The sequence below is a fragment of the Grampus griseus genome, assembly GCF_964374135.1.
Source record: "Grampus griseus genome assembly, chromosome: 3".
Lineage (NCBI taxonomy): Eukaryota > Metazoa > Chordata > Mammalia > Artiodactyla > Delphinidae > Grampus > Grampus griseus.
This window is the reverse complement of record NC_139019.1, coordinates 150,519,761-150,545,318: the sequence shown is the minus strand read 5'-3', so window position 1 is coordinate 150,545,318 and position 25,558 is coordinate 150,519,761. Positions and strand designations below refer to the sequence as shown.

The following is a 25,558-nucleotide window of genomic DNA, read 5'->3' as shown; positions in this document are numbered from 1 at the left end:
CATGCACCCACATCCAGTGTTTATAACAGCATTGTTTACAATAGCCAAGATATGGAAGCAACCTAAGTGTCCATCAACAGATGAATGAATAAAGAATACATGCCATATGTACACAATGGAACACTGCTCAGCCATAAAAAATGTTAAATTTTGCCATTTGCAACAACATAGATGGACCTGGAGGGTATTATGCTTAGTGAAATAAGTCAAAGACAAATACTGTAATGATATCACTTATAAGTAGAATCTAAAAAATAAGACAAATGAATGGATACAACAAAACAGAAACAGATTCACAGATATAGAAAACAATCTAGTGGTTACCAGTGGGGAGAGGGAAGCGAAAGGGGCAAGATACAGACTGGGAATTAGGAAGTGCAGACAACTTATGTATAAAATAAATGAGATACAAGGATATATTGTAGGGCATGGGGAATATAGCCAATATTTTATAGTAACTTTCCATGGAGCATAATCTATAAAAATATTGAATCACCATGTTGTACACCTGAAATTAACATAATATTGTAAATCAATTATACTTTAATAAAAAATTAGAATTTTATGTACAATAAAGGATACCAAAGTCAGACTGAGAAACAGTTGATGGGTAGAAGACATATACATTATCTGAAACCCAACAAAGGACTCAACATCTGAATACAAAAACTTCTACATCTCTAAAGACACAGAATACTCAATAGAAAAATGAGCGAAGGTCATGATAGGCAATTCATAGAATGGAAAACATGAATAGCAAGAAAGTGTATGAAGACCTAACTTTTCTAGAATCAGAGCAATGCAGAATTAAAACACCTTACTTCATATGAATCCACACATGCCAAATGTCCAGAAGTTAAAATGCAAATTATGCCGTGGAGCAACTCCGCCTGCGCATCACAACTACTGAGCCTGCGCTCTAGAGCCTGGGAGCCACAACTACTGAGCCCGCGCGCCTAGAGCCTGTGCGCCGCAACAAGAGAAGCCACTGCAATGAGAAGCCTGCGCACCGCAACGAAGAGTAGACCCCACTCGCTGCAACTAGAGAGAGCCTGAGTGTAGCAACGAAGACCCAATGCAGCCAAAAATAAATTAATTAATTAATTTTTAAAAATGCAGATTAACAGCATGTGGTGACAAAGGATGTGGCAAGAGAGAAATTCCAAGTATTGCTGGTGAGGGGAAGATGGTACAGCTATTCTGGGGAAGAATCTGTGAAATAAGGCATATATATGACTTCTACCTCAGCTATTCCACGGCTGCACTGTTACTCTGCACTGTTACTCAAGGGGACATGTGGAAAGAGTGTATTAATGCTTTATGGTGGACATAAAGTGTTGAAAAGAGCCTAAGTATGTATCACCAGGGTAATGGATAAGCAAAACATGGGATTAACATATGGTGGAATATTAGACAGTGGCCAGAAGCAATAATTTCTATGGAGCAACACAGACAAATTTTAAAACAATAATTTTGTGTAGAAAAAATAAAAGAATAGGATGTGATTTTTAGTCGATACTACTTTTGCAAAAATTAGAAAATACAAAACAATTCGGTATTTCAAATATATACATATGTTTAAAATAACTATGAAAGGTGAGTTGGGAAATTACATATTAAATGGCCCAAATGGTGCTATATAGGGGAAAATAAAGGAAATAAATCTGGCAGAGGAACGTCGGGGCCAAAACCAATCTTAAAAGTATTAGAAAATAGAGTGACCATACACACTGATGATAGAGTGACATGAACTGAGGCATATGGTCCCTTTTGAGTAAATGCCTTAAATACAAACTAAAAAAAAAATGTCATAAGATTTACAAGCACTATAAAAATATTTAGCAGTATTGCAGTAGATAGTAGAAATATATAACCTTTCAACTTAAATAAAAACAAGACTGATGAAATATCATCTTTGTTCCCATGTCGTCCATGCTAAGGAAGAAATAATAAATCAGCTTTTAAGATAGAATTTTTTACAATGAGAGATAAAAAACAAACAAAAAGAAACCCTGTTTATCCCATGAAGGGAGAAAAAAACAATTTGAAAAGTCAGAGTAGAACTCTCTGAGGACAATATTTAACATCAATTTTTGTAAAACAGAATTTTAAGAAGCTGGTTTTGAATTGTTTATAGAGTTTCTAATTAGCATGCTGAGGAAATACAGGGTCCATCTTAATCCAGAAGCAAATAAAAAGTTCTGACTCTTAAAATTCTAGGCTCTAGAGTAGGTGCGTGCTGGTGTGCTGGTGTGTATGTGTGTGTGTGTGCACATTTGCTGTGTGTTTTCAATAAACTCAAGAGTACATAAGGGTGTATGTTATTACCTTGTAACAATTCTTGAGCAAGTCTAACTGAAGGTCAGTAGCAAACAAGTAGATGCCGCTTGGGTGGCCCCCCAAACTCTCAGGTAATGCGCAGATCTGGCTTGGCAATCATGTTCTGCTTTTAGACATAATGCATTTTTATGTTCTTGTTAGCATTGAAAGACTAACTTGAATATTCTGCAACTGATGAAATGGACAACAGAGCAGTAACCTAGAGTTTACACGTATTTGGGGCAGTAAAACTTTAGTTCTAGATTTAACTTGGATTTTAGTCCTAATTTAACTTGGATTTTCTACAACGCATTTTTTTTCTATAAACTGGAGGTATATACCACCATAATCCTAAAAAACCTGTGACTTTGGGCTTCAGGGGTCTAAGCCTTCTCTCTAAGTGACTGAAAGGTACAACTGGATATTAGACCTGTCTAAAAATTGTCCTTTTCTGTCCTCACATACAAGGGTTCAGCTTGATTTTTGGATAGCTGTCAGTAAAAAAAAAAAAAAAAAAAAAAAAAAAGTGCAAAGACAAAACAATTTCTCCTGGACATGCAGTAATAGGAGGCAATGCCATGTGTTGGAAGCATGCACATATTTTATGATAGATATTAATCTGGAGGTTAACAGCTAGATGCTCTGGCTGAAGTAGTTTATTTCAAACATACATATAATGTTAACCCACTTTGTAACAAAGCCTTCAACATTTCATATGCAAATTCGTTTTTCTTTCTAGTTTAAGCCCAAGGAAATCCCTATAAATCTTGTCTCCAAAGAGAAAATATAAAGAATTCATAAGATTAAAGAGTTCTTATCAATTGTATAAAAATCTAGAAATGTACGAACTAGACAAAAATGTAGACGTCTAAGAGAACGTCCAACAAATAGAAAAGTAGAGGACTGCACTGAGATTGTAATCCTGAGAAAAATACATTATTTCTAAATGAAAAAGTAAAAGGAGATAGTATAAATTAAAGCCAGAAGAAAAATTTTAAACCTACAAAAATACGAGTCAATACAAAGTTAAAAACCCATGAATTTTACTATATACCCAAAGGCTTCACAAAAGATCTCATGAATATCACAAATTAAAATAAAACAAACAAAAGCCAGAAATATTGTTTTCCCCAAATTGTACTACTACCTGCTTATTGCTTCAGTGGTAAGAAGAAAAATTATCTTCAAATAGTTAAATTGTATACCTACTTATATTTTAACTCTTAGGTGGATCTTGTTATATAATATATATGATCTTTAAACAAAACTTGTTGGTTGTTTATTTTGGCATCTCTTTGGAAATTCCTATTTAATTAGATAAATCTCCTTAGATAACTCTTAAATAAAAATAGATGCAAATATAGTATTTTTCATATCATTCATTTTAGACCTCTAAGAGTTGGAAAAGCTCAACCTGGAGAAGAAACTAGTTTTATTGAGGGAAGAAACTACTTTCCAGTTTAGAAGCGGAGGGATTATCCCATTTCTGTAGAGGAAGCAATCAGGAAGATACAAAAAGAATGATCCTTGCCTAGTGCTAAGGCCAGAACTACTGTGCATATTGTACCAGATCTTGTAAAAACAGCCACTGTGCTGGCACTCACAGGCCTGGGTCATGGTGTGTTCAACAATAAAACTTTGTTCCAAAGGATGGAACTCCTTCGGGCCAAAAAGCTTTCACCTGCATTATTCCATTAACCTCACTGTTTTGTTATGGGAAATGTGTTTATTTTTTTGAAATGACATTGAAATATATCCTTAAAAGAACACTTTAGGTCTCAACAAGATTCTCTTCTCTTTCAGCCAACACATTACCTTTTAGAAATCAACAGTCTACTTCTTTCTTTAAATCATCACATTTCAAAGCTGTAGCAGCTAATAAATGTTAATATAATTTTTCCAAAACTGCAATCTCCCTAAATTTCTATGCTGTCTTCTTTATCCTGCCTTTTCAAGGTAAAGGTATCTTTCCAGTTTTCTTAGCATTATCAGGATTACGGATTTTGTTCATTGTTAAAGTTCGTTATTTATGGACATTAAGTTAATGTAAATGCAAAAATATCTCGTATTATTCACAAGCTGGCTGACTTAAATCACTCGCTCTTAAAGCAACTTTACTGCTCTCCAATCTGTTCAAATGCACGGAAATATAAATTCAGGGTGATGTGGCTTTTCTGCAATGCTTTCTTTTCAGGCTGCAGTCTACATGACAGCGTTATATCTTATCCTTGCTGCTGTTGTTGTTCAATCTATAAAATCTCTCTTGAAGACCCCCAAAGCAGCTTGTAATTTAAACTTTTACTTTTGGTGACTCACTGTTTTCAAACTGCCATCTCTGACCATATCCCCCTTCCAGGGGAATTTATGCAGACTCTTAACCCATAATTGCTTTACTCTTTACCTCTATTTCTGGGTTCTTAAATTAACTGTTACATCAGTGTTCTTCATTACTCAAATTATTTTTTCTTAAGAACTTTTCCTGGAAGTAAGTTCATGCTACTTTTGACAAGCAAACATTTGACCTCTGAAGGAAATCTTATGGAAATGGGTTTATATCCCAAAGGCACCACCAAAAATCTTTGTGACCTTGCATAAACGTCCCTTACCATTTCAGGTGCTATCTTTGCTTGACTCCAAAGGGAACTGATTAAAACTATGAGCATCTAGCTGTTATGCACTTTTGTCTCAGTTTGGTCAATGAAACTCTCAAAAATCCATCAGATTTTCATTATTTTTTATCATTAGCCTGTTTGTGTAAAATAAGTTACCATTTATGGAGCCAATGTTCTCCTTTATTCCGGCATCCAATCATTGTAAATATTTCTCATGGACACATTCTTAGAAGGCCTATGAATAACCTGGCCTCTTACTGATTCTCCCTTTTGGAGTCTTACTAGCCAGACTTCCCCAATAACTTTCAGAGAGAGTTTTGCCCCTTTCCGGGTCTTCTTTTTGACTTCTATACGCCATAGAACTTTCAAAAGTCATCACACCAATACTAATATTACCACATACCCTCCAAAAAGCTCCAACCTGTTTATGCCTATTCATTAAGTTAATACTTTATCAAAACTTGTCCAATTGAGTAGTTTTAGCACAGATATTTTACACAGTTTAGCACAGACATGCTCTGTTTAAGGCTGACAGATCCATTAGGAATTAACTTTCTGGTACATTTTCCCTCTGACATTTTCCTCACAACTGCGTTTCCTCATAACTGAGCCATCAGTTATCTCTTGCCTATAGAAAGGCAGATAAGAGAAAAGAAAGCTAAGTGAGAAAAGATATGTAAATAGACTAGCACAATATTGGACACATAATAAGTATTCAATAAATGATAGCAAGTATTCTTACCCTTATCCTCACATTAGTTTATATGTATTAAAAACTGATTACTGGACTCAACTCTTACTTCCATTGCTCATTAGATCCTCACAGAAACCTTGGAGGAAGCGAGGTTTTATCCCCATTTTACAGGTTGGGAGACTGCAGCCTAGAGGGCTTAAGTACCTTAACTGAAGTCATATAGTCAAGAAATAAGCCTATATTTGTCACAATCACTTGCCCATGCTTTGACGTGACACCACCACCCATCATTTACCCAGCTTCACCAAGGTACTACTAAATTTCTTACTCTTATTCTCCTCTCTTTGCTTCATACTGCCATTGTCACCAGCCCAGTCAAACTCACTTTTAATTTTCCAATGTTAATGAAGGAAGTAGAAGGTGGAAATTGAGGTTAAAGGAGGAAACTTTAATGTTATTCAAGGATGACTTCATCTTAACTTCCAGCCTTCGTCTACCCATTCTCTGCTCCAGTCACACGCAGAGTATTTGCTATCTCTTCCATAAGTCTTGACTTTTCTTGTCTTTATGCCACTTTTCTTTTCTCCATTTGCAATGAATCTCCCTTTCCCTTGGTTCTTCACCATTTCTTACTCCATACTCTCCATTAAAATTCAAATCTACCTTTAAAGCCCAACTCATATACCAGTTCTGTCCTGCAGTCGCCTGGATCTGCCAAGTCAGAACTAACCACTTGCTCCTCCGTGCTCCTGCAATGGCAATGATGTTAGAAGGGCGAGTGATTTTACAGCTCGCTCACCACCTGCGGGAAATATGTCCTATTTGCCCTTCCACATCCTTTCTCCACCCAACTCTATATGGATGGCTTGCATGGCCTATCTTAGTAAGTGTCCTTGCTCTAGCTTCTGTTTGGCTCACCAATGAAGAGTACCAATAGAAGACTGTAGGGAATGAAGGAGGGAAGTGAAGTTAGGGTATTAATTCTTGCCAAATTGCATCCCCCAACTAACGTATAGTGCTTCTCTGTGGGGCATCACAGCATCTTTGGGGAGGACTCTCTCTCCAGCAAGGCTTCCTTTCTCTTTCATCTCCTATAAAGGTAGCCACACTTCTACTGAACCCAGGGCACTACACTATCTCTTGATTCTCTACATTGGGCTCAATTTATCCTTATTGATGTACCCCTGATTTCCTGCTGAGACCCTGTCTGATGAAATTCGTAATATGCTCTTCTAAGCTGTTAATTTTACAAACCACATTATTACACTTATTAGAAGAATGTCTTCAGGATGTGTCAGTAAGCTCTGATTGATGATAATGGTAAACAGCTAGAATTTATGGAACATAAAGTATGCTTTGGTTACTCTCTTGAGTACACCGTGTGCATTCTTCTAATTAATTAAAATCACTATTAGCTAAGCAAGGCACACAGATGCTAAGAGGTTCCCAGAAGTAACTTGCTCATGGTCACCCCAGTGTCTCAGTAGTGTTTAGGACTCAGATCTGTCCAAAGCCTACCTTAAGTTCTAGGTCTAAGCAGTGGCTCTCAAACTTGAGTATGCATCAGCATCACCAAGAGAGCTTGCTGAAACAGGCAGTGGGCCCCACCCCCAGAGTGTCCGAGTCTGTAGGTCTGGAGCAGGGCCCAAGACTTTCACTTCTAAAAATTCCTACGTGCAGCTGATGTGCTGGTCTGGGTACCAGACTTTGAGAACCACTAGTCCAGGCATTTTAGGTCCAGAATTTCAGGTGTTAGAATAATTTTCTGGTGATAAATTGTCGAAAAAAAAAAAAAAGCACTGCATTTTCCTGTTTGTAAGGAGGTAATACATTCAATCTTAAAGAGTCAATAATGGGGCTAAGTATTTAAGAAAGAAGAGTTATTCTCCAGGAAGATGGGAGGAGATGGACATTCTAAGGACAGGAATGCCCTTTCAGGAAACTTGCAAAGGGAAAAGAAAAATAACATAGTAAGATTCTGCTATCCAGTGTTCACAGAACATGAGTGGGATACCCTTGACTGTAAAATGGGAAGCCAACTTTTGCTCACCATATACATACCTTATTCAGTACAAATGTTTATTAAGAATCTCCAAAAGCTAGACACTAGGCATCAGGGCTACACTGATAGAGCAGATAAAGTGCCTGGCCTCAGGGAGCTTGTGCTTCAGATGATGTACCTCAGCTAGATAGACTGAATGATGGATACTATATTGGGTTCACACTTCGTCTCAAGAAAAAAATATATCCATAGACGTGATCCAGGAGTCAAATGGCAAAAGACCTACCCTCAAAGTGAGTGTTAATTTCATTAAATGGTAGGTAAAAATTATTTTATATACCGAGATAGGCTCTGCTTAAAAGACACACTATTCCTCCAAACGTATTATACAAGCCAGCTTATGAACCTGTGACTTTTTCTAGGAGAAATGTTGCCTTCTTTCCCAAGTAGGGAGCAGTAGGGGTCAGGGTGGAAATAGTTTCATCAGAGGCACAGTCTCACTACTACTGCTCAGCTCCAATTCGCAACCTTCTGAATGGTTTCCAGACTAAGTAATTTAGCAAAGTGATGAAGAAAACATGGCCCATTAATCTTATGATGCGTGTTATAACTTCACTCTGGGTTTAGCATAGGAAAAATATTATTTGCATTGATTAGAAATATGCTTTATGGCTGCATATATTATTCACTCTGAAGATTCTAAAATTATTAGCTGGGTTGACATGATGAACTGCACAGGAGTACTTCTAGATGGCATCTCAATGTCATCTGTTACTCACATCATATAGGTCTAGGAATCAATATGTATTTTACTCAATATCAGATCTTATTCCAAACATCAAAATATACCTGTTTTTATTCGATGGTTATCATCATGAAATTAGCAGCTAAACGTCATTTAGAAAATTCAAAGCAAGTAAATTACTGTATTAACTGACCAACTATGATTATGACTTTCCTCCACTTATAGCTGAACCTAATATAATGATCTGGTCAGTCTGACTAGGAGGATTTATTCATTAATTTACTCAAATGTTCTGAGGTATATTTTGAAGGACTTAAATTATGGTCTGGTTTGTAGGATCCAACAGTAAGCCTGCAGGTTTATCTCCTACAAGCTCTGTGACCTTGCCCAAGTGACTTAGCATCTCTGAGCCTCACTTTCCTAATCTGTAAAATGGAAACAATAATAGAACCCAAGTTGTAAAGCTGAAGGAAAAAAAAGTAATATGGTAATGTATTTTGGCACAAAAGAGCAGTTACGCTGATGGTCATTATTTGTGAATACTGTTGCTAAGATTATTGAAAGCCTGTTGTGTGTTAGGTGCTGTTCAAGGACTAGAATTTTAAGACTGTTCTTCACCTTTATCCCAGTTTTACCTGCAAAGTTCTGCCATGCACTGGAAAAACATACTGGTATTTCTAGAGAAGGGGACCACTCAGGTGACATTTTTGTTTCACCAGGTATATAAAGTATACAAAGGTTATAGTGTATCTTTTGAGTCCTTTGGACGTCTAGTTACCTTTCACTAGAATGATTCTAGGAGATCCTGATAGATACCTGAGACAAGGTCAGGTCAGTGATGTTGGTACCTTTTCTGGCTTAAGAGCATAGGGCAGAAACACAGGAACAGAGGTCTTCCTTTTCCACTCCTGTTACTAAGAACCCTCTCGAATAATGACAATCTGAAACAGATCACTACATTGTTGCATGCTGTAGAATCAAAGCAGTGCACAAAGCAAAGAGCACTGGCCTCCATTATACGTGCATTTCACTTGAGGTTCACTTTTCTAGACCGTGGAGAAAGCAGATGTTCCAACACTTTCCAGGTACTGGAATATTACAATCTGGCCATCTCCACCACTGCATGTTTGATCACACTGTTCCCTGCAAATGGAATGCTGTTCCATCAAGGTCAGATTGACCAGTGCAAACACCTGATTTTATCGTACGGTCAGAACCAAATTAACTTACTGAAATTCTGCCCAGTTCAGGGTCTACCTTCTCTGTGAAACCTCCTGTGAGATCCCAAGTTACAAACACTCTATCTTCTTCAGAAGACATTGTATACTATATAAATAGTAATTTACATAAAAATATATGTATATGTGTGTGTATTTCCTTGTTACATTAAGTTATAACTCCTGTGGTTTCTCTTAACTAAACTGGACCCCCTTATCATCACAGTGGCCATGTACATCATTGTATCCTCCAAAACATCCAGAATAATATCATGGATTCAGTATATAGTTGTTTAACAGAAAACAATTAACTAACCACTGCAGAATACTAGTGTCTCTCAAGGTGTGTTCAGTGGATCATAAATCCTATGAGACAGTCCATGAAGGAAAAGATTTCAAATAAATTTGGGATCTGTTGTCCACTACATCTCCTTATCAGAGACTCATAATTCACAAGACTCGTAAAAAGCTCTGTAGCAAAGAAACTGTTGACTTAGTTTGACCCAGTATTTCTCTTACAAGAGTATCAGTTCTGGAGGTCAAGGACATTTTCCACCTCTAATACAACATCTCTACTGCCTAGTAGAGTGCCTGGCACTTAGTAGACACCTAATAAATATTTGAATAAGTTTCAACATACATTCCCTTTTTAAGCTATAGAAGAAAAACATAGTATATAGTAGATTTTGATTTACTTGGGGAGAATAATAATATGAATAGATAAATTTACACAAATCATCTTAAAGTATATATATTTGATAATACTTTTTTCCACAAATCTACACAATTGCACATTTAGTGGTGATAGTAAACAAACTACATTTGCTTCTGAAAACTTGCTAAGAAGGATGGCTACTAAAAACTACAACTTGAACCCAAAACAATTGATTTAGTTCATTGGTCCCCACTCCTTAGCAGTTTTAATATAGAAGAAAATAGACGCATATATTTCTTTTCTGCCATAATATGACATCATATAAGGAATGCTATTTTATTAGCTAGAAATAAGATTTGCTTTTGTTATTTTAGTACATTTGATCACATAAGAATAATTCTAGAATTTTTCCCCTCCTGTGACTCTCATAGCATCCCCATCTAAAATAGACTTTGGAGATTTAGATCAAATGTCATATCAATTGTCCTAGACTGCTTACTATGTGCTTTCACTATAGATTTTAATGTCAATAGAGAAAGGAGAAGGAAAACTCAGAGGGAAATGAAACAGGTGTATGCAACACCCCTCCCTACTACCGACATTTCTCAGAATTCTGGGGGAAGTTGCATCTATAAGCGGAAAGTTTTTCACCATGGAACTCACGGTGGTTGAACTTCTCATGAAGAATTTTTTTTTCACTACTGAAGAAAACTATGTTTGATTTTACCATAACTGAAAAGTTCTCCTGTTTCTACTTCTGAGGTTTGCCCTCAAGACTACTGTTTACCTAATGGAAGTGACTCCTATGCATGGAGGAAAAAGTGCACCATTTGAAGGAAAAGCTAAAGGAGTGATATTCAGGTAGCTCCTCATTCCACCAATAAAAACATACACATAGATTTTCCACTTTACACCTCATTTTCCACGTTATTTTCATGATTTTGAAATGAACATGTAGGGTCTGATGAGTTTGTCAATAGTCTATAATTATTAGTGTTATTAAAATAGAATACAAATGATAAGCCATATGTAAAAATGCTGTGCGAATAAACTGCTATACCCCAAATACTACAAATGAGTGAATGGCAGTAAATACTAAGAGGGATTAACAACATAAAGGATATTAAAAACATGATGACCGTATTTCATATTTATGTGTCTTTTTCTCTCTCACTCTTTTTTTTTTGTCTTTTTTTTTTTTTTTTTTTTTTTTGCGGTACGCGGGCCTCTCACTGTTGTGGCCTCTCCCGTTGCAGAGCACAGTCTCCGGACGCAAAGGCTCAGCGGCCATGGCTCACGGGCCCAGCCGCTCCGCGGCATGTGGGATCTTCCCGGACCGGGGCACGAACCCCCGTCCCCTGCATCAGCTGGCAGAACACTCAACCACTGCGCCACCAGGGAAGCCCTTCTCTCTCACTCTTACTCAACTCCTAAATAACTAAGAGAATATGCTCACAAATGGTAAGCATGTTTTGGATGTTCGATGTGTGTTTGTGGGAAAGAACAAAAAAAAAAACTGCCTCAATTAGGTCAAATATCATACAAGAGATGAATGAGATTAGAGATGGGATTGGGATTTGTGTTAGTTACTCAATAGCTAACCAATCACAGATATGACAGTGTAGTGCAATATGCAAATATACTTTTAAACAACTTCTCTTAAGTTATCTACTGTCTGTAAAGACAATCACACTCAACTGCTCTGCACTTAACCCCAGAGCTTCTGAGTTAGAATCTGTTAGAAATAGGTACACGTTTCATTGCTTTGGCAACATTTACATGGCTCTACATCAGGCAATACAACTGCTAAGATCACACCCTGGGAATTCAGGAAAGGCTAGTGTCCAGTTCTGGTCGTTCTACCACCCAACTGTGATCTAGGGTAAATTCCTGATTAAAAAAAAAACCAAAAAACCCTGAAGATGCTGAAACAGTATTTCCTACTTCACAGGGTCGTCATGGGGATAAAAGGTCATTAGGATAAAGTGCCTCTCACCCAGGAAACATTGATAAATGCTACTGATGCTACCATCATCATCATCATGACCAATCAAGAACATATTGCCACATGGAAATTCAACATTCCCTGGGCCATTCACAACTTTCCTTTAAAGGACTCATATTCTATGTGGGGTCTTAACACCTTCAAATAACAGAAAATACAAGTCTTTACGCCTTTTTTTCTGTAGCTAATTTTGGCATCTTTCACCTCTGTCCACTTAAGTGTTGGTTTAGCATATTCTTGTCACACAAAGAAGCTACTTCCCAAAGAGAGGAACAATGTGTCAAGTGACAAAGACATTGAGTGAAGTCTTTCACATCCTAGATTGTCCACGGTACAGCTCAGCTGGTCTCTGGGTTGGAAGGCCTGGGTCTACTTTGCTCGTCTGTTACAGGGGAAGGGACATGGTCCTTAGCATGTGCTCTGTGAAACAGAGGCAGCTGCTGGTAGAATTATAACACAAGCAGAACTGGCTTCAATTCTTCCTTCTTAGGTCTTTTTCTTCTTGTTCAGCTGTTCAAGGAACTTGCCTGCCCTCTGTCCCTGCCAGGACGATGTTACATCTGCCTGGATAAGTAGGTCACCATTGTATATCAGGAAAGGTCTTATTTGTAATCATCAGGAACCAGATACGGCTAATTTGAGCAGAAAAGGAAACTTTTGGAAGTTTATGGTTAGGTCTCAGTAACTAGAAGCAGACTAAACAACCGAAAGCCAAGGCTATGCTATTGCAATTACAGGATCAGGCCAAAGTGATGTTATAAGTCCTAGCTGGCCTTGCTACCAAGCAGGAACAGGAAACAGGAGGTTGACCCAGCACTGCTGGCCTTGCTTCTTTACATCATTTATTTGTAATTCAAAATCCAAGAGAGGGGTGCAGTTGGCCAACCCGAGGTCGCCCGACTGTTTTCCATCTGTAAGGGAGACTGAGCATGTGAGTAAACAGTGTATCTGACATGTTCAGCTTGTATAACGAGAGGAAGGCTCTGTTTCTCACCAGACCCACAAAGTGGAAAATTCCCCAGAGAAAGGAATTTCAGATCAGATGCTTGGAAAGTTAAAAACAACAACAACAAACAAATGCAGATGTGGAATTAAAGACATGGAGTCATTAAGAACCTATATGTGGAGTGATTCAGACCTGAGTTCACATCTGGAGCAAGCTACTCAATCTTGCTGAGCTTCAATTTTCTTTAAAGGAAACAACGTGGAAGATGATATCCACATGCAACTTGTGGTACACATGAAGAAGGGTAGTACAGTATATGATGCCTGGCACATCCTATGCATTTTCTAAAACTACTACTAGTACTATTATTATTGTTACTTATTATACAATTTATTGTAGAAATTAACAGGGAGAGTATTAATAAATGTTAATACAGTGCTAAGTGTCACATTTATGATCTCAGCTAATTATTTGTTGATTCAACAAACATTCCACATATCAGAAAATAACCTGTTAGTATATATATATATATATATTTTTACAGAAGAAAAGAAACCCTGAGGCTTAGAAAGTGTAAACAATGTACCAAAAGTCACTCATTTAAGAGGTAATGGAATATTATTCAGCCTTAAAAAAATGAAGGAGATCCTTTCATTTGTGACAATATAGATGAAACAGGAGTGCATTATGCTGATGAAATAAGCCAGACAGGATAAATATGAATATCATTTATATATGGAATCTAAAAAGAAAAAAAGCCACACTCATAGAAACAGAGTAGAAAACTGGTTGCCAGGGGCTGGGGTGTGGGTGGGGAAAAGAGGGGAAGACTGGTAAAAGGGTACAAACTTTCAGCTGCAGGATGAATAAGGTCTGAGGATCTACTGTATAACATAGTTACTACAGTCAATAATACTGTATTGTATAACTAACATTTTCTGAGAGAATAAAACTTAAGTGTTCTCACCAAAAAAAGAAAAAAAGGAAAAAGGTGTCATGAGCTGTTAGATGTATTAATTAACGTGATGGGAAGGATCCTTTTACAACGCATATGTATATCAAATCATCATGATATACTCTTTGACTATCTTACAATTTTGTCAATTATACCTCAATAAAACAGAAAAAAAAGAGAGGTAATAAAGAAGAGACTCCAATCCAGGATTATCCAGCTCAAAAAACTACACTCTTAACCATTACAATATAGTATCCATCCATATGTTGTAACTGTAAAATGCTTAACACAAAGGAAACGTTAAATAAATGGTATTTATTCTAACTCTCATGCTTACTAGATATTAGTTATGTGGTATGCTTTACTTCTAACTACAAGGGTATAAGGTGCAAATTCTTGCTACAGAACACAAAAGCCCCTGTGGTACCCTGTACGATAAACACAGTACCTGTAAATCTCTCATCTCTCAACCCAGAGTCTCCTCAAGTTGGAGGTCTTTCCTCCCTTTATAATGTGGGAATAATGCCTTTCCCACATTTGCACTGGGCATGAAAACCCATACTTCCAGGTGTATACTGAACCTCCACTTAACTCCTCGTCACCTTGGAATCACCAGACCAAAGATCATTTATTCCATTAATATAAATGATCTAGGGATAGAAGTACAGAATATACAGAGAGTGTTGGAGGAATCCAAACAACAAGTCCTCCATTCTCAAAACAAATTTTAGAGTTCCAAAAGTAAAGAGCAATGTTTGGAAAAAAAACTAAAAATGAAACTAACATCTACAATTAGCCAAGTATTTATTATGGGCCAGGCTACTTACCAGGCACTTGATAAACATTACAGCTCATCTTCCTGCAGTCCTTCATAGCATATAATATTGTTTCTATTTCATAGAGAAGAAAGTTGTATCTAAGCAGGTTAGTGATTAGCCCAAGACCACAGGGCTAGGCTGTAAGAAAAGAAGGCCAAGTTTCAGTGGTCAAAATGGTGATGGATGTTATAACTAGAAGATTATGGATAATCAAATAAAAATATTCAAAACGGTCCTAATGTATTATTAGGATTTCTTTAGAACAACTTGGGTGCCTTAGTGAATACAGTAGTGGTAGGCACTACAGTCTCTTTAATTTGCTAATCATACAAATCTACTTTAATATTCTTGGTGACAAGGAGCTAACTACTGATAAGACAGCTTCTTCAGTTTTGGGGGCTACTCCAGGGTGAAATGCCGGAACGTCTTACTGAATGCCTGCAATGTTACCTAGTTCTACCAGGGGGAATAAAGCAGAACAAATGGCCACTGTTCTTGACAAATGGATACAGTTTCAGTTTTTCAAAATGTCAGTGTCAGATTCATTCACTGTATCAGATAGATCTGTCAAATGGCTTTGCCCATTTACTAATGGATGGCACGCTGCAGACACACGTTGGGTCAAAGGACTCAATGTCACCTCATTGATACTGTCATCAATATAATTTGTATTGGCATTTTGTCTCACCCTGACTTTAAGGACTATGTGGGGAGATCCAAGTCTCCAGACCATGGACTGATCACCTCTGCTTGACACAGTATTCTCTGCTCATTTCCAGAGGGGACCACGGATGAGCTCTTGTACTTCTGAGTCTATTCACCCTACCTGGCAACACATACTAGCTGGGCTGATTGGATCAAGCAGGAGCCCCCGAGTTTAAATTTCCAGCTGCATTGGAGGAAACAGAGGCTATGCCCCAATCCCATAACCCCTCACTTCTTACTGCTAGCCTATCCTAGGCTGTTCTTGCTGATAGGAGTACTTCATGCTAAAAACTAATTTTGCTTACCTGATGGCAGTCACACAACCTCAAATGCCATTTTTATAAATAAGGCAACCACCAATGGAGTGTGATTTAGGGTTTTTTCTTCTGTAGACCCTGCCTACCCTATAAAATCTCCCATTACTGCATCATGGAGACTATACTCCCTTTCCGAGGGAATAGATTCTTTCCAACCATAAGATGAAATAAGAACCTACATTTCCATACTGCCCAAAAGGAAATACACTGATTACAAAATGCAGGAGAATGACTGATTTTCCACATTTGTTGTGTTCATTAAAGGGTTTTTGAATAGACTTGACAGTATTAAAGAAGTTCAACACACACAAAATAAAAATTAATAAATGAAGAGAAAAAAATTGCATTTACAACAAACAACAAAATAAACACATTGATATATAAAAGGTTGTTATACATCGATGAAAAATGGATGCCATAAAGTCACAAACTAAAAAGTATTAACAGCCAATAAAGATATGAAAATATGTTCAACCTTGCTATTATTAATCAAAGAAATACAAATAAAATAATTCAGGTGTCATATTTTACTGACTAGAATGACAAAGTTTTAAAAAACTTGATAATACTGGTATTGATATTGATAATACTGGTACTGATGAGTGTGTGTAAGAAACCACATTGGATGTTAAATTCTTGGTAGAAATAAAAAGCATGGTAACCTTTCTGGAAGACAATATGTCAGTATGTACCAGAACTGACAACCAGCCATTCAAGTTCTAGAAGTCCATTCTAAGGAAATAAACAAATGCTCAAAGACATATGAACAAGGATGCTTGTCTCATTGTTTAGCAAAGCAAAACAGGAATAATCTAAATGTTGAACAGTAGGGACTGGTTTAATAAATAATAGAATGCTGTTCAACCATTAAAAATGCTGCTGCAGATTTTTATTAGGTGATGAGTAATCATACTTATACTACTAAATAAAAATGTTATAGAACTGTTTTGTAGTTTGATATAATAATTAAAGGTATTTTATACTTGCATTGTATTTATATGCACCCCGTCACAAAAAAGTTTCCAAAGATACCCTCAAAAATGTTACAGAGATGATTTATCAGAAATGGGATTTTGAGTTATTTTTCCTTTTTTCTTTAAATCCTTTCAATTTTGGAGTTTCTGCAATGAGCCTGTATTATTTTTACAATTAAAAATATTTAAATTTACAACAAAAGGATCTAAATTCCTCCAGTTTTCCATTTATTTTCCACCCTGGCTCAGGGTATTTGTGTAAAAGAAAAAAAATCAGCTTATTTTCTCTTTTGTATCAATCTAAATTTACTTTTCGTAAGTTAACTATTTTAGTCTGGCAAAAGTTTCACATAGGAAAATTGTTAAGGTCTGAGTATTCTATTACCTTTAAAAGCACTGGAAACTTTGAAATTATTTCTTTCAGAATTTTCATATAATACTGAAAGTGGGGGGGGGGAGGTAGCAAAATGAAGGGAAATAGATAGTAGTAGTCAACTTCAATTAAGAAAAAGCAACAAGAGGCAGTTTGTACTCTTTTGATACGGCAGAAGCCCCATGTGTCAACTCATGCTAAAAAATGTATATATACACACACACATATGTTTGTGTGTATTATATGTATATGTGACACACACACGTAATTAATCCACAGCCTTAGGCTAATCACTCATTGTGGCAGAAACAACGAGCTGTTGACTACACTTTAATTAGCTCCTCCAGCCTGTAGAGGCATCACTAGGACCAAGATAGGAACAACATTCTCCATCTCCGCTTACATCTGGGTATGGGTCTATCCCAAAGAATGTGACCAGAGGTGACCTGAAGAGTTTATGTCTGAAGGATAACGAGTTGATAATTGTAGCTTGCAGCTTCCTCTCTCCTTTCCTTTTTAGGACAAACGTAGAGCCACTTGATGAAGGTGGTGGGTCCCTGAATAACTGAGCAGAAAACTGACCCTCAGACCACCAAAGTCCATACTACACTCCTGAGTGAGTGAGAAATGAACTGTCCATGTGTTGCTCCACTGAGGTTTAAGGTATATTATTTAGTGTTTAACTAACGCATTTTTTCTTTAAACCTCAGTTGCCTTCTCTGTAAAATAAAGTCTTTGAAAAGGATCCACTGTAAGTTTTTTCCCTTGCTTATGTTTTTACCTTAGTTTTTAACTCTCAGAAACATTGCGCGCATTCTACCTTTTAAGTTAGTAAGTCTACTTTTCTTCCCACAAAGACGGGTTCTTCAAGTTATGGAGAAGTCATAGCAGACTGTTGCTTCAGTTTAAGATACGCATTCACATATGAGATGAGAAGGGTGAGGACCCAGAGAAACGCCTTTGACAGAGGGGAGTGAGAGCATACTGAAGAATGTTTAGTAATAAAGAATTCAGATGGGAGAAACGGATGGGTTACATCTAACAGATTTGCTCAAAGGAATTCTGGAAAGGCAAATATGTGAAAATGTATAGCAAAGACATGAAATGCTTTTTGGTCCCTAAATGGATTTCATTTCAAAGACGTGCATATTGCAAATACATGTACCATAACACTTCTCTGTCCACTTCTAGAATCTTCTAAAGCCTGACAGAACATCTGCAGAGAGAGGATGTCATTCCAAGATAATCGACTGCAAGTGACTAAATTAAGATAAAAATGTCCTTAACCTTGAACAGTTTTTTAAAGAGATTTTAGAAGAAAGGAGCCCTCCAGGGGGTTGTATAACTATATAATTGTACCCTTTCTAAAAGGCTATTTACAGATACATAATGTTTCCCCTCCATTCTTTAAAGTAAAATATAGGATAAAAAAATAGTTTGGGGATAATATTTGTTTGGGACAGCAGGCACTGCTAATCAGTACCACTCTCTCCTTATTCCTTACTATCAGAGCCCTGGTTTAGGAGACCCCATTATCCTTAAGGCTAAGGTGGCCAGTTTAAAATCTGAGCGGATGAGATCTAAGTGCAAGTCTGCTGACCATCTGTGGTAAAAAATTTGCTCTCTGAGTTAGACACTGCCTTTTTTTTCTTACTTAATTTCTTTTTTTTTTTTCCTTTTCTTTCTTCCTGCCCCAATTGTTGGAACACTATTGGAGATTCTGGGGTCACTTTGAAGCTATGTGGACGTGCTAGAGATGTGGAAGCTGGAAGAGTGAAGCAACCCAGTCCCCTGGTGATGCCCTTCAGCAGCTGGACTAACGCTAGAGGGACTATCTCCAAACTTCCTGCTACCCGTGGAAAGTAAGGTAAATCACTCATTCACTTTCTGTTACCTACTAACTGATCCAGAACTCTTAACCTCAGGGTTCTAGAACCCTTCTCAGTATCCCATAGTCATACTCATGTTCCGGACTCCTGATCATCAGACTTGCTTATAGCAGATGTATGGGGAGGGCAGGCTCTTCTGGAAGCCCTCATACTTCCTCCCCTACCCCCACCACACACAAATAATGATCTTTATGTCCACTCATCCTTCTATCTACACTCAGAGGCCAGGGGCCCCAGGAAGGCTTCACTGACAACCCTTTACTCCTCTCTACATGCAGAAAGAGTAGAGGTGTGGGCTCTGGAATCAGACTTCCTAGACTTGAATTCTTAATCTGTTACTTACCAGTTTAGGATGTGGGCAAAGTAGTTACCTTCTCTGGACACCCCTGTAAAAGAAGAACACTAAGTAGCACCTACGTTCCTTACTGAAAGGATTAAATGAGCAAATGCAGGTAAAGTTCTTATAATTTTTTCTTGGGTCAATCAATTCTAGCTGCTATTGTTACCTTTGACTAATTTAGGGCAGAGTTCCTTTGCCCTCCTTTGGTTCTCTGGGCCCGTCTCATTCACAACACACACAACCGCATACTGCAGAGTTTTGAAAGGTGGTTCTCAAAATGTGGTCCCTGGGCCAGCAATATCAGCCACACCTGGGAACTGGTTAGAACTCTGGCACTGGAGCCCAGCAATCTGTGTTTTAACAATATTCTCAGGCATATCTGATGCACACTAAAGGTTGACGACAACTGAGAACATCTGTCTCACACTCTCCTGGAGGCATTCACCAAAAATAGAGTTACAGGACCTTACACCTGACCAGCTGGAGAAGGGGTCTAGTAATTGCCCTGGTTATCAGGCTTGTCATGATTCTTCAGCACATAAATGTTTGAGAATCACTGCCATTTTGAATGTGTGTTTCACTTGTCTGTGTTTCCAGTGGACTTTACGTCCTTGCAAGGAAGGTTTGTGAAGATTTGTTGCTGTTGTTTGCATTATTAGTTTTATTATGCTAATTCTAGAATCTCTGGTGCATAGTGCAATCTCAGGCAGGAAGTAGTGGCTCATTAAAACAGGTATCCCAAAAGTCTTAGTAGAACTTCAAGATTAATTCCTTCAGGAAGAGGTAAAATTGTCATTAGATGCAGATGATATGATACTATATATAGAAAATCCTAGAGACTCTACATGAAAACTACTACAACTGATAAACGAATTCAGCAAGGTAGCAGAATACAAGATTAACATACAGAAATTGGTTGCATTTCTTTATACCAACAATGAAATATCGGAAAGGGAATGTAAAAAAACAATGCCTTTTAAAATCACAACCCCAAAAATAAAATACTTAGGAATAAACCTCACCAAGAAGGCAAAAGACTTAAACGCTGAGAACTGTAAGACATTAATAAAGGAAAGTGAAGATGATTCAAAGAAATGGAAAGACATCTCATGTTCTTGGGTTGGAGGAATTAACATTGTTAAAATGCTCATACTACCCAAAGCAATCTACAGATTTAATGCGATCCCTATCAAATTACCCATGACATTTTTCACGCAATTAGAATAAATAATCCTAAAATTCATACAGAACCATAAAAGACCCAGAATTGCCGAAGCAATCCTGAAGAAAAAGAACAACGTTGGAGGCATAGCCACCCCAGACTCAGACAGCACTCCAAAGTCACAGTAATCAAAACAGCGTGGTATTGGCACAAAAACAGACATATGGATCAATGGAACAGAATACAGAGCCCAGAAATAAACCCACACATCTCAGTTAATCTTTGACAATTAATCTTTGACAAAGGAGGCAAGAATATATAATGGGAAAGAGACAGTCTCTTCCGCAAGTGGTGTTGGTAAAGTTGGACAGCCTTATATAAACCAGTGAAGTTAGAACACATCCTTTCACCATACACGAAAATAAACGCAAAATGTCTTAAAGACTTAAACATAAGACATGACACCATAAAACTTCTAGAAGAGAACACAGGCAAAATATTCTCTGACATAAATCATACCAATGTTTTCTTAGGTCAGTCTCCCAAGACAATAGAAATAAAAATGAAAATAAACAAAGGGGACCGAATCAAACTTACACGCTTTTGCACAGCAAAGGAAACCATAAACAAAATGAAAAGACAACCTACAGAATGGGAGAAAATATTTGCAAATGATGCGACCAGCAAGGGCTTAATTTCCAAAATATACAAACAGCTCATACAACTTGATGACAATAAAAGCAAACAACCCAATCAAAAAAATAGGCAGAAGACTTAAAGAGACATTTCTCCAAAGAAGAAATACAGACGGCCAATAGGCACATGAAAAGAGGCTCAACACTGCCAATTATTAAAGAAATGCAAATCAAAACTACCATGAGGTACCACCTCACACCAGTCAGAATGGCCATCATTAAAAAGTCTACAAATAACATATGCTGGAGAGGGTGTGGAGAAAAGGGAACCCTCCTACAACACTGTTGGTGGGAATGTAAGTTGGTGCCGCCACTGTGGAAAACAACATGGAGGTTCCTCAGAAAACTAAAAATAGACCTACCATATGATCCAGCAATCCCACTCCTGGGCGTATATCCAGACCAAACTAGAATTCAAAAAGACACATTCACCCTGATCTTCACAGCAGCAATATTCACAATAGCCAAGACATGGAAACAACCTAAATGTCCATCAACAGATGAATGGATAAAGACGATCTGGTACATATATACAGTGAAATACTACTCAGCCATAAAACAAAGAATGAAATAACGCCATTTGCAGCAGCAACATGGATGCAACTAGAGATTATCATACTAAGCAAAGTATGTCAGAAAGAGAAAGACAAATACCATGATACCACTTATATGTGGAATCTAAAATATGACACAAATGAACCTATCTATGAAACAGAAACTGAATCAGAGAAATAGAGAATAGACTGGTGGCTGCCAAGGGGGAAGCAGGTGGGAGAGGGATGAACTGGGAGTTTGGGATTAGCAGATGCAAACTGGTATATATAGATTGGCTAAACAACAAGGTCCTACTATAGCACAGGGAACTATATTCAATATCCTGTGATAAACCATAATGGAAAAGAATATGAAAAAGAATGTATACACATATGTATAACAGAGTCACTTTGCTGTACAGCAGTAATTAACACAACGCTGTAAACCAAGTATACTTCAATAAAAAATAAGTTAATTAAATTTTTAAAAAGATTAATTCCTTCAGAAGAACAAGTACTACACATTCACAGAAAAAGCACCCTTTGAAAGTTTAAATTTTTGAATTTCTTTGCCACTTCCTTAGTTTTGATCATCTTGGACAATATATTTTTAATACTGACTTTTAAAAAGAATTGTGCTTCAGTGTTTGCTATCCTTAGAGAGACAGAAACAGATAAGTACAACTAAATACTTATTTTTCAAAAGTCTCAAAAGTATAAGGGAAATGAAAGTAATTATATCTTCAGATGATTTTGGGGTACGTTTCTAATTTCATACTTCTGATGCGATTAAAGATTAAAACTGTATTAAGACATTTGAGACATGCTGCATTGGTATTAAATGAATTTAATTTTGTGTAAAGTGGCAGAAATATTTTCTTCAGCAAACATACCTGCAGATATAAAATCACAACCATAAATCTACAAAAAAGCAAGCTATTGAATGAAATCTGATTGGTTATTTCCCTGCAGTATGGATCTGCTAATAATTTAATTTACTACTTGCTAACAGAAACCAAAATTTAAATATACATATATATATGTGTGTGTATATATATATATATATATCTCTTCAATTTTAAGTCATTCATATATATGAACAAGTATACATACACATATATATCAATTGTTCATATATATATATATATAAACAATTTAAATTAAAAAAAGTACATCTGGTGGCCTATTTTTTCCCCCCGATTTCTAAAAAACACCATATTCTATTCTAGGCAGTGGAATGTCAATCCACCTTAAGGGTTATTCAATGAGCATATCTGAGAAACCACTGGTTTAGCCAATGATGTACTTATTGAGGGAGGCCCTAGTGCCACTGTCAAGAGCTTATCCACAGGAGAGATAAGAAGGTACTTGTTTGGTTTGTGAAAAGAAGGAGTAGTGAGGAATGGCAGGTAGCTGCAGGCTGATGACACGTGATGTCCGTATATATGTAGAACCAACACGCCATAATTGCACCCGTTTTCCATACCCAAATCCAAAGCCTTTATATCATTAATCCCAGGCAAAAATGGTAAGATTCATGTGTGTTACTATCCCACGGCTTCAAGATGCCTCTAAACTCATATGAGTATGTCTAAGTTTTATCAGTGGAGGACAAACCAGGCTTCTATCACCAAGCCCCATTCCATAACAGGCAAACCAGTCCAAGACTTCTCTGAGTGCTGCAGGAGAGTCTATGGAAGGGGCGCTCACTCCACTGTGATGCCTAAAATGCCTTTGCACAGAGCAAACATTCAATACATGCTGAGTGAATGAATCAGTGAACTCGTGTCATAAAACAGGCTTATTTCAGGGAAATTCCATTCAACAGGTTGGCATTCCTTCCTACCCATCTTAACTGTTAAGCTTGCCATCAGACAAAAATTTAATTATAAAACGTTAGAGCTGAGGAAATTTTAGAAACTATCTACTCTCCAAAGGTATACAACTTTAATTTAGTGGTAAAAATCACTAGGAGTGATTTAGGAGTCTATCAGACCTGAGTCCACATTCCACATTTACCATATTTTGGTGAGCAAATAACTACTTCTGAGGCTCTGTTCCATGTATGCATTATGGGATATCATAATAACACATACATTAATTGTATGACTATCAGGGGATGAAATGACACAATCCATTTGCCATGGTCGGCTAAGTAATTTGCACCAAGTAAGCACTCAAGACATTAGCCACTATTAATAGCGGAGAGATGAAAACAAAACTCTGGGACTGATGCCTACCTTAGTGGCCCAAGTGGTCATAATGACTGTCTTCCATTCAGCCTGCTCTCTTCTCACTAAGACTAAGGAAGAGAAGATGAACAAATTAGGAATAACAATTTGAAAATGGTTTTATACTCCCTGAATGAATGGAATTATAATAAAATGATTCATGAGTTCTGCAGAAATATGATGAGACTTTAGATCTTTATGTTAGTTCTCTACAAAACCAATTGATGGCCCTAAGATGTACCTTCCCACCCAGCCCCATCCTTACCAGGATCAAACATCATTGTAAATGGAAAAGTCAACAACACATAATCAACAAGCTAAGTTACAAGCCAGTGAAGTCACAGAGCTTTGATAGAGAAAATTCAGATTTATCATTATATGTAAAAATAAGATGATATGAAGAACTCAATCTAAAAAATATTACTGGAGATCTATAATCTCTACAATAGTGCTATAAAAAGTAAAGAGCTAGAAATCTATTTAGATGGTTTTCCTTATAAGAAAGCACTTTCTGTATAACTTTTAATGTACTATTGATGAGAACAATTCAACAAAATTCAAATAAATATCTGCAGATGTACTACAAGAAGAAAAGAACAGAGTTAGATGTGACAGGGGATAACTGGACTTCAGGATGAGTAAGACCCTATACTTGACCTCAATAAATTAACATGAAATACAGTGGATGAGTCATGTACAGAATGTCAGAATTCTAAAAGGCCAAGCTAAGTACCCAAAGGAACACATGGGGACTCTTAAGAAGGAAATAAAATATTGGTTAGTTGATTATGAAAAGGCAGAAGGGAGTAGGTTCCCTTTGGCTGCTCTTTGAAGAGATCACTTCCTTTCCCACCTAGTCCTGAGGCTAGGGTGGCATGGGCAATAGAGGAATGTGGGGACTGAGAATCATTTCTACTCTCACCAGAGTGGTTGGAAGCAGATTTTCTTACCAGGATGTAGTAGTATGCTAATATTTAAGGGTTCTTGAGGTCAGAGAGAAGGGTTTGAATACTCCGGCTCCATCTCTTGCTGTGGGTCAAGTTTCTTACCTTTCCAGCACCTCGGCGTCTTTATCTGAAAATTAGGGACGATGATAATGTCTCCCACCTGAGTGTGAGAACTACATGATATAGTGCATACGCAGGGCTAAATTTGGCACCTGGCAAACAGAAAGTGCTCAGTACAGCAGGCGAGTGTAGTGACAATAAAGGCAAAGATGACGGGGGTAGTGCCGGTGTTGCTTCTGCCCCCAGAACAGGCTCTGACTGGGAGACAGTTAAAGCACCTTTGGGTTCATGGGGATTTATATATAAGCAACGGTTGATCAATGTGAGCTGGTTGTCCAAATGATTATGTGCAATCTAAGAAAAA

The 25,558-nt window shown here is 37.3% G+C and overlaps 1 protein-coding gene across 1 annotated transcript in view; it reads right to left on the bottom strand.

Moving 5' to 3' along the window:
- LOC309820412 (uncharacterized protein) overlaps positions 1-25,558 on the bottom strand; it is an 83,789-nt gene that overhangs the window by 50,340 nt on the left and 7,891 nt on the right. Inside the window, exon 3 of the mRNA XM_082651143.1 lies at positions 24,197-24,258. Within this exon, the coding sequence (XP_082507269.1) occupies positions 24,197-24,258 (62 nt within the window). The remainder of the gene's footprint in view (positions 1-24,196; positions 24,259-25,558) is intronic.